This window comes from Columba livia, chromosome 5 (assembly GCF_036013475.1).
Source record: "Columba livia isolate bColLiv1 breed racing homer chromosome 5, bColLiv1.pat.W.v2, whole genome shotgun sequence".
In the NCBI taxonomy this organism is placed as follows: domain Eukaryota; kingdom Metazoa; phylum Chordata; class Aves; order Columbiformes; family Columbidae; genus Columba; species Columba livia.
Genome location: NC_088606.1, coordinates 49514365 through 49525201, shown reverse-complemented (window position 1 = coordinate 49525201; position 10837 = coordinate 49514365). Strand labels below are relative to the sequence as shown.

The following is a 10837-nucleotide window of genomic DNA, read 5'->3' as shown; positions in this document are numbered from 1 at the left end:
AGGCTCTGCATTACATAAAGGCCTATCCATTTAAAAAAAATATATATACTCTCTGTACTGGAGACACAGCTGTCCTTTAACAGAGACTGGACATGGAAAAAAAAAAAAGTTACAAGTATTGTGTCTAATTCTGTATTTAATTCTCTGCTAAGAATACAGAAGGACAGATGAAGGCAGGTTCTACCATCTGATTTGCAGCCTAAAAAATACTGAAATGCTTTTGGAGATTTTTTTTTTTTATTCATTTCTGTGAGGGTCAGGGAGATGGGCCAAACCATTATGATGAGCTCACGTGCAAATTCACCCACCCATTTCCACTAATACTTTCAAACAAAACTGGGTAAATACAGTGGCCATGTAACTCAAACTCTTGTTCTTCCGGGCAGAGAGGGTTGGACCTGACATCCAAATACTATGGAGCTAAGAATGGATTCAACTAATCCAAGAGCACATTTCATTCAAGATGCTATTTCTGTTTCTACACCCTTAGGTAAAAAAAAAAAAAAAAAAAAAAAAATCTCTAAACCTTAATCCATGGTCCCATAAAAACACAAATAGCATAGACCAAAGTGCTATACACTTATATCCACTGTAACATTTTAAACCTGTTTCAAAGAAATAGCTTATAAAGGAGATTTATGCATACAAACAAGTCCATTGTGCCCAGAGGTTTCCTAACATTCTTTTATTAAAAACAAAAGAGCCAAAGATTGCCCTGATACTCTTCATTGTTATAAAGCAGACTCTGAAGTATAACGTGAACTATGTACGAGCAAAGAACTCCAGCTGATGCAGAGTTTAAAATTAGGTTTACAATTTCCTACTTTATTTGCATGGATGTATTTCTAAACTTAAAAACCCTTCTGGCAAGTTATCTCAATTTCTTATGACAAAATTTCTCACAACACACAAATATTTACAACATATACATATTTTTTCAGTCTTTTACAACTGGTTCTTAAAAGACAAACAATTTATAGGTTACCACAGAACAAAAGCTGTGACTTAGTTTTTTTTAATTTCATAAAACTATCATAAGTTAAAGTGAATAGATTTTCTTTAAATTCCTTGTAGCATTTTACAAGTGCAACAGAAAATATGAAGAACCAATTTAGGACACTGCAGTTCATTGGATAAATGTTGCCCATTGTAATCACATTATTTCACAGCAAATTCTTGAAAAAATAAGCACCAATCATTCTTGCAAAGAACAATTTTATCTAAAAGTATTGAAAAGTGTTAAATACAAGGTGTTTAATTTACATAACAAGCAATAAATACACCATTATCCAAACTTTTATTATGCATACTGCTACCCTTGTACATATAATGTACTAAAAAGTCAGCAAACTGTCAACAACTTCTCATTTTTTAAAAAAATCTTTTTTTAAAGAAATCAATTTGACTTCCAACCAACTGTTTGCTACTATAACAAAGGCGGCAAACAGTATGTCTGGGACAGCATACAGTGTTAAAATTGACAAACTCCAAGGGGGAAAAAAAACATCTAGCAAATAAACTGAAAAGCTGTAGATCATTGCTGGTGATATTAACATATACTAGAAAACCTTAATATACTGCTTCTATGATTTTTTAAATTGTTTAGTCAAATATTCTAAGAGCACACTAATGCTCTTACTAATAAAAAATAATTATGTAGCCACACTGTATTCTCATTGTCCTGCATGGAAAAATTTGATGCAATTTCATAACTTTACTTGAGCCTTTATTTTACAACAGAGCATTACCTCTATCCCAGAATTGCACATAAGGCTATTAAAAAGTACAATAAAAATCTGCACAAATCAGACTTAAGAAGAGTCAGTATGCTGTACACTTTCTACATTATCTTGATAGGTGAATAAACAATAAAGAAGTGCTGCCACTAAGTTTTCCAGAAAGTTCTTCAGTTAAAGAATAATCAAATGGATTTTCTTTTTTTTTTTTTAAATGACATCCAGGTCAGTTTAAAGATCTATAAGCTTATGCATTGAGTCTTAAAGACTGATCTTCTCTCCTCCTGGAAGAAATATCAATATCTATTGAATCCTTGCCAACAATAAGCCTTAATCTCTTTGCTGGAGGAAGAGGAATAAAGTCATCAAATTCATCATCATAGTCATCTTCCTCTTCATCATTCTCTTCTGATGAAGATTCATCTGCTGTTTCCTCTTCATAGTGACCATAATCATCTACTTCCATTCTTGACTCCAAAACAGAAAGAGTTTCACCACAACACATACCATTTTCATGAAGGTCCTCAGGGTATGTCCCTCTGTTTTCTTCCTCTCGTTTTAGCTGTATTTTTAATTTTGTTGAACTATTGCCTGATCCTGAGTTAAACCCATTATTTAGCTTTGCTACATATAAATTATTATCCTTTTCATGGTCTTTGCTTAATTTGATGCTTATTTTTGAAGAACTCATTCCATCACTTTCTTGGTCATTTGCCTTGCTACTGCTATCATGACGTCTACGAAGAGTCAGTTTAGGTATCCCAGAGCTATTTTCAAGGATAAGTTGTGCATCATATCTTGTGATTCGTCTCTTCTTCTTGCTTTTTGCAGTTCTAAAGCTATCTTTTGCTGTAAAATTGTCAGATGTTAAAACAGAGCAGCCACCAGATCCAGGGATACAGTCTTTATAGCCAACAGGTGTGTCTACCACATTATTCCTCTCTTTGAGTTCTGAATGAGAACTAATCAAAACTGGTACTCCATCTTTCACAGGTGTACTGTGTGTAGTATCAATTTCTTCTATTTTTGCAGATGGTTTCACAAGTTTTCCTTGTCGAGATTTCTTTTTTGACATGCCTGCATCATTTTTCTGGTATCTAATCTGCCCTTTATGTGATGGTCCATGAGTCACGTCATTTTCATTTTTCACATGAGACTGCTGCTCTAAAATATCCAATTGTGTTTCAGTCAAATTATTTTTATAGCTATCCAACATATTTGGTTCAAGCTTTATGTCAGAGGTCTCCTTCAAACTCATCCTTGTTCTCACTGACCTCCTTGTTACATATGTGCAGGGTGGTATATCACCATGCTCGTGAGCACCTTTCACAGAATTCAGTTTATGTTCTCTTGCTGCGTGCCTTGTTAAGCATCCACTAGAGACTGCAACTTTGACTGGTCCCTCCAATTCTTTATCCTTTTTAATGGGCAAATTTTTATACAAAACTACTTTAGGCTCTTTGAGAACTAAATTTCCCATATCGAGCTTTCTGGAAGCATTCTTTTGCTCTGGCCTTTTGCACTGATTTCTCAACTTTATCTTTGAAAGTAAAGGCTTTGCAGGCTTTTTCAGTCTCTTTGGTACCCTGGAATTATTTATATGAGTTAGTTTAGATGAGGTAGAATTTGATGATGCTGGAATTCTTGATATAGACTGTCTTGTTAATGTTCTGGTTTTGCTGTTCTTTTTTACGCCAATTGAAGATTTTCTGTTATCTGCAAAAGAAAAAGGTGGTTCTGTTATGACACTGCTTTATCCTGAGATTCCTACTCCCAATACTGCAGTTATTTATCTTAAACACTTCATCAAAATCTGTGAAACAGGCTAGAGAGTACACAGTAAAGAGGCAAGACTGCTTAACTTGCAAATCAGACATGAAAGAAATTGTCAAACAAGTCACAAGCACACCTAAATTCCAGTTACACTTCCCTTACTGCCCCAAATATACCAAATTTGGTTTTTACTGAAATAATTCTTCTCCCATTTTTTTCAAAAATCTGTCCCACATCATCCACAGATTTTACTGAGTATTATTTCAGCAAAATCTGATGATCAGCATGCTGTAGTATTAACCCCAGAATTTTCTCCTACAGGGGAAGGAAAAAAATCCCTTTACTGTAATGTTTTCCATTTCAGGTATCCAGTTTCCTATCACCTACTGTGTTAAGCAAAGAAGTTTTGCCTAGCCAAGCAAAGCTGTAATTTTAAAGCTTTTTAAATTAGAGATCATAAAAGAGTTTTGGGAAGTTGTGTGCCTTTTATGAAAACAAAAAAATAATAAAAAAAAAATCAATCATCACAGGAGCAAAGAGAAGCCAGATGGAACCATATTTTATGTGGCTCCAAACCTGTTTGCTATTAGGTTGGTGCAGAAGTAATTGCAGTTTTGGACTGTGAATTAAGTCATTATAACCAGGCTCAAACACATCTTTATTAATAAAAATAGGAACCATTACAATCAATACATTTTTGCCAATGCGAAATAAGTTCATTTATTCCTGTAGCATAAAAACCTGTGCTTCAGATTTCAATGAAGTCTTGGAAAGCATTTTCTGCATCCTTCTGGTCATGGAAGTGTTTTCCCTACAAAAAGTTGTCGGGATGCTTGAAAAACTGGTATTAGGTTGGCGAGAGGTCAGGTGAATATGGCAGATGAGGCAAAACTTTGTAGCCCAATTCATTCAACTCTGGAAATGTTGGCTGTGTGACATGCTGTCTGGCATTGTTGTGGAGAAGAACTGGGCCCTTTGTGTTGACCAACACTGGCTGCAGGTATTGCAGTTTTTTCTGCATCTCATTGATTTGCTGAACAGACTTCTCAGATGTAATGGTTTCACTGGCATTCAAAAAGCTGTAATGGATCAGACTGGTAGCAGACAACCAAAGAGTGACCATGACCTCTTTTTGGTGCAAGTTTGGCTTTGGGAAGTGCTTTGGAGGTTCTTCTCAGTCCAACCACTGGCCATTGCCAGTTGTCGTATAAAATCCACTTTTTATCTCAAGTCACAATCGGATTGAGAAATGGTTCATCGTTGTTGTGTAAAAGAACAGAGGGTGTGACATTTCAAAATGACAATTTATTTTCAGCCAGCTTGTGAGGCACTTTTTTTTTTCCCCCCAATTTGCTTCAAATGCCAAACAACTGTAGAATGGTCAACATTGAGTTCTTCGGCAACTTCTCATGTAGTTGTAAGAGGATCAGCTTCAATGATTGCTCTCAATTGGTCGCTGTGAACTTCAAATGGCTGCCACTATGCTCCTCATCTTTAAGGCTCTGGTCTCCTTTGCAAAACTTCTTGAACTACCACTGCACTGTATGTTCATCAGCAGTTCTTGGGCCAAATGCATTGCTGATGTTGTGAGTTGTCTCTGCTGTTTTACGACCAATTCTGAACTCGAATAAGAAAAATGCTCGAATTTGCTTTTTGTCTAACATCATTTCCATAGTCTAAAATAAATATAAAATAAACAGCAAGTAATAAGTCAGTAGCAAAAAAAGAAAGCAAAAAAGCGCATCAAAATGACACATAAAAAAACCACGTTTAAGAATGTATTCCAATATCAAACAGCAAATTTCAACAATGCAAAAATCCGCAATTCCTTTTGCACCAACCTAATAGTTAAGTCAAAGTTGAAGTTATTTATATTTAGCCTATACTGAAGATGGCAGAGGTGGGGAAGGGGTAAAGTAAATAAATGATACTCACTACTCCATGAAGAGAAGTCTCTCAGGAGCATCACAAACAAAAATACCTTCCAATTTCTTCAAAGATTACTAACTGTATATTTTCACTTTAAAATAGGTACCTGAACTATCAGTCATATAATCATTTCAGTTGGAAGAGACCCTCAGGATCACCGACTCAAACCATAACCTAACTCTAGAGCACTAAACCATGTCCCTAAGAACCTTGTCTAAATGCCTTTTAAACACCTCCAGGAATGGTGATTCCGCCACTTCCCTGGGCATTCTGTTCCAATGCCTGACAACCCTTTCCATGAAGAATTTTTTACTAATATCCCATCTAAACCTCCCTGGCACACCTTGAGGCCATTTCCTCTTGTCTTAACACTTGCTACTTGGGAGAAGAGACTAACACTCTCCATGCTCCTTTCACATAGTGATAAGGTCTCCTCTCACCTCCTTTTCTGCAGGCTAAACAGCCCCAGGTCCCTCAACTGCTCCTCATAAGACTTTTACTCCAGGCCCCTGAGCAGCTTCATTGCCCTTCTCTGCACTCTCTCCAGTACCTCAACGTTTTTCTTACGATGAGGGGCTCAAAACTGAATATACAGTATTCAGGGGCCTCACCAGCACTGAGTACAATGGCACAATCGTTTCTCTAGTTCTTCCAGCCACACTATTCCTGATACAACCATCCAGGATGCTGCTGGCTTTTTTGGTCACCTGGGCACACTGCTGGCTCATGTTCAGTCAGCTGTTGATCAACATCCCAAGATCTCTTCCTGCCAGTCAGCTTTCCAGCCACTCTTTCCTGAACCTGTAGCGCTGCCTGGGGTTGTTGTGACCCAAGTGTTGTGACCTGGCACTTGGCCTTGTTGAACCTCATACAATTGGCCTCAGCCCAGAAATCCAGCTGGACCAGATCCCTCTGTAGAGCCTTCCTACCCTCCAGCAGATCAACACGCCCAACCTATTTGGTGTCATTTGCAAACTTACTGAGGCTGCACTCAATCCCTTCATCCAGATCACTGATAAAGAGTTTAAACAGAACTGGCCCTGATACTGAGCCCTGGGGAACACCACTCATCAATGGCCGCCAACTGGATTTGACTCTGTTCACCACAACTCTTTTGGGCCTGGCCATCCAGCTAGTTCTTTATCCATCAAAGCGTATACCCATCCAGGCCATGAGCTGCCAGCTTTTCCAGGAGAATGCTGTGGGATACTGTGTGAAACACCTTACTGAAGTTTAAGTACACAACACCCACAGCTTTTCTCTCATCTACTAGATGGGTCACCTTGTCATAGAAGGAGATCAGGCTGGTCAAGCAGGACAAGCCTTTCATAAACCCATGCTAAGTGGGCCTGATCACACAGTTCTCTTGTATGTGTTGTGTGATGTTACTCAAGATGATCTGCTCCACGACCTTCCCTGGCACAGAGGTCAGACTGACAGGTCTGTAGTTCCCTGAATCCTTCCTCAACCCACATTGAGTGGGCCTGATCACACGCTTCTCCTGTGTGTGCTGTGTGATGTTACTCAAGAACATCTGCTCCATGACCGTCCCTGGCACAGAGGTCAGACTGACAGGTCTGTAGTTCCCTGAATCCTCCTTCTGGCCCTTCTTGCAGGTGGATGTCACATTTGCCAACTTCCAGTCAACTGGGACCTCCCCAGTTAGCCAGGATTGCTGATAGATAATGGAAAGTGGCTTAGTGAACACCTCCACCAGCTTCCTCAGCATCCTTGGGTGTACCCCATCTGGCCCCATAGACTTGTTGGTGTCCAAGAGGTGTAGCAGGTCGCTAACCATTTCCCCTTGGAATATTGGGGCTTCATTCTGCTCCCCATCCCTGTCTTCTGACTCAGGGGGCTGGGTACCTGAAGCACAGCTGTTCTGGCTATTAAAGACTGAGGTGAAGAAGGCATTTAGCACCTCAGCCTTTCCATCATCCTCTGTCACTATGTTTCCCCCAGCATCCATCAGGGGTTGGAGATTCTCCTTAGCTCTCCTTTTGTTGCTGATATATTTATAGAAGCATTTCTTGTTGCCTTTTACAGCTGTAGCCAGGCCCAGATCAAGTCGGGCTTTGGCCCTTCTAATTTTCTCCCTGCATAGCCTCACAGCATCCTTGTATTCCTCTTGAGTAGCCTGCCCCTCCTTCCAAAGTTTATAAATTCTCTTTTTATTCCTAAGTTCCAGCTGCAGCTCTCTATTCAGCCAGGCCAGCCTTCTTCCCTGCTGGCTTGCCTTTCAGCACATGGAGACAGCCTGCTCCTGTGCCTCTAAGATTACCTTCTTGAAGAGAGAGCAGCCTTCCTGGACAACTTTGTACTTCAGGTCTGCCTCACCAGCCAACCAGCCTCTTAAACAGGTCAAAGTCTGCCCTTTGGAAGTCCAAAGTAGCAGATCTGCTGACAGCCCTTCTAACTTCTCCAAGAATAGAAAACTCAATCACAGAATCATGGAATGGTTAGGGTTGGAAGGCACCTCTAGAGATCATCTAGTCCAACCCACCTGTTAAAGCAAGTACACCTAGAGTAAAATGGAAGGTGTCCAGATGGGTTTTGAATGTCTCCAGAGAAGGAGACTCCACAACCTCTCTGGGCAGCCTGTTCCAGTGATCTGTCACCCTCAAAGGAAAGAAGTTTCTCTTTATATTCAGATGGAACCTCCTATGCTTCAGTCTGCACCTGTTGCCCCTTATCCTATCACTGGGCACCCTGAAAGAAGTCTGGTCCCATCCTCTTGACATCCACCCTTGAGATATTTATAAACACTGATGAGATCCCACTCAGCCTTTTCTTCTCCAGGCTGAACAGATCCAACTCTCTCAGCCACTCTTCTTAAAAAAGGTGCTCTAGGCTGCTAATCATCTTCGCAGCCTGCCACTGGAGTCTCTCCAGTAATTCCTTATCCTTCCTAAACTGGGAAGCCCAGAACTGGACACAGTACTCCAGATGCGGTCTCACCAGGGCAGAGTAGAGGGAAGTGCAACCTGCTGGTCACACTATTCTTAATGCAGCCCAGGATACTGTTGGCCTTCTTGGCCACAATGGCACATTGTTGCCTCATGGTCAATCTGTTGTCAACCAGAACTCCCAAGTCCTTCTCTGCAATGCTGCTCTCCAGTAGGCCCACCCCCAACCTTTACTGGTGCCTGGGGTTATTCCTCCCCAGGTGCATGACCCTACACTTGCCCTTGTTGAACTTCATCAGGTTCTTCTCTGCCCAGTCCTCCAGCCTGTCTAGGTCTTGCTGAATGGCAGCACAGCCTTCTGGTGTGTCAGCCCTTCCACCCAGTTTGGTACCATCAGCAAACTTGCTGAGGGTGCACTCAGTCTCTTCATGCAGGTCATTACTGAACAGGTTCAACAGGACTGGACCTGACACTGACACCTAGGCAACCCCACTAACTACAGGCCTCCAACCAGACTTTACACTGTTGATCACAACCCTCTGATCTCTGCCATCCAGCCAGTTCATACCATCATAGAAGGCTATCAGGTTGGTGAAACATGATTTCCCTTTGGTGAACCCATGCTGACTACTCCTGTTAACCTTATTTTCTTCCACATGCTTGAAGGTGACATCCAGAATGAGCTGTTCCATCACCTTTCCAGGGATGGAGGTGAGGCTGACTGGCCTGTAACTTCCTGGGTCATTCTTCTTGCCCTTTCTGAAGACTGGAGTGACGCTGGCTTTCCTCCAGTCCTCAGGCACCTCTCCTGTTCTCCAGGACCTTTCAAAGATGATGGAAAGTGACTTTGCAATAACATCTGCCAGTCTCTCAGCACTTGTGGGCTCATCCCATCAGGGTCCATGCATCTGTGCATGTCCAGTTTGTGTAAACAATCTCTAACTTGATCTTTCTCAACTAAGGGAAACGCTTCCTTTCTCTGGACTTTCTTTCCTACCTCCAGGGTCTGGGATTCCTGAGGGCCAGTTTTCGCAGTAAAGATGGACGTGAAGAAGGCATTCAGTAAGTCTGCCTTCTCTGTATCATCTGTCACCAGAACACCCTCCTCATTCAGCAGCAGACCTACATTTTCCCAAACCATCCTTTTGCTGCTGATATACTTGAAGCAGCCCTTTTTGTTGTCTTTTCCTGGTCACTATGCCCAAGACAACCTCCAATCAACACACTGCCTACAAGTCCTTCTCTATTTACAAACAATAGTTCCAGCGGGACGCCTTCCCTGGAGGTTCACTCACCAGCTGTGTCAGGACCTTGTCTTCCATGCACTCCATGAGTCTCCTAGACAGGTTCCTCTCTGCTGTATTTCCAGCAGACATCTGGTATGTTGAAGACCCCCCACAAGCTAGTGACTGGGAGACTTCTCCCAGCTGCCTGCAAAATATTTCATCTGCCTCTTCATCCTAATAGGGTGGTCTGTAACAGACCCCCACCAGAATGTCCACCTTGTTGCCCTTCCCCTTGATTCTTACCTATAGACACCCAACCCCATCACCACCCCCATCAAGTTCCAGACAATCAAAACACTCCCTAACATACATGGCTACCCCACCTCCTCTCCTTCCTCACGTATCCCTTCTGAATATGGATGTCCTGGATGTGGAGAGTGAATAGCTGCCTAATTTAATGGGTCTCTAAAGGAAACAACTATTTGTTTAACAGTCTCTACTAACAGTGTTTATTTTAAAACTCTTTTCCTACAAAATGTAGATAACTATATATGTTTTCTTTCCTAAACCATTCTACTGCATGTGATAGTTCACCATACTTTGAAATACATACCTTAATGACAGAACTTTAACTGACATGCTTAGAAATATGACACAAACTATTTGCTTTTAATATAAATAAAAGAAAACAGAAGAGAAACATACCATGTATTGTTCTTGACATGCTTAAGGAAAACCATGAATTTGCTATTTCAATTGCCTTTAGATTCCTGAATAAATTACAGTTCTACAGACCAGTATTTGAGATGCATCTCAACACTAAGAGAAGAATTCCATCACTGTGAAAGTTTTTCATGTTTTTATGAAACCTTTAATCCTGCATTCAAAGCTCTTCCCCTTACTTACTTGCATTAGATTTTTCCTGAGTGGTATCTGCATCAGTGTTAGAGCTGACGGACTGGCTGTCTGAATTTTTGCTGCTGTCACCCAACTTTTTAAGTCTGTTCAATCGTTTATCTGTTTCTCTCAGTCCATATTTACTATTAATCACAGGAGTAGGTGCTGGCAATCCCACTCTTGATTTAAAAGCACCAGTTCCACGTCTACAAAGAAAAACAGGACATAATATAAACTTTGAACTTTGTTTAATATACACTAGTTTGAATCCCACGTATATATGGATAAAAAAAAAATACCAATAGCCACTTAATTTATTAGCATTTCATGGGCTGTTTTAATGAGATATCTATACACTTATCTCATTTTA

At 40.6% G+C, this 10837-nt stretch overlaps 1 protein-coding gene across 6 annotated transcripts in view; it reads right to left on the bottom strand.

Annotated features, from left to right (window-relative positions):
* Window positions 1–670: 670 nt before the first annotated feature.
* The window catches only part of KMT5B (lysine methyltransferase 5B), a 40720-nt gene continuing 30553 nt past the window's right edge, over window positions 671–10837 (bottom strand). For 5 of the 6 annotated variants that reach the window (XM_005509057.3, XM_065064998.1, XM_021296651.2 and 2 more), the window contains 2 exons: window positions 10477–10673; window positions 671–3452 (listed from right to left, as the gene is read on the bottom strand). In XM_005509057.3, the coding sequence (XP_005509114.1) occupies window positions 1984–3452; window positions 10477–10673 (1666 nt within the window). In that variant the 3' untranslated portion in view covers window positions 671–1983. Of the gene's footprint in view, window positions 3453–4143; window positions 5186–10476; window positions 10674–10837 lie in introns of those variants that run through there. The other variant, XM_065064999.1, reaches the window with a different exon arrangement.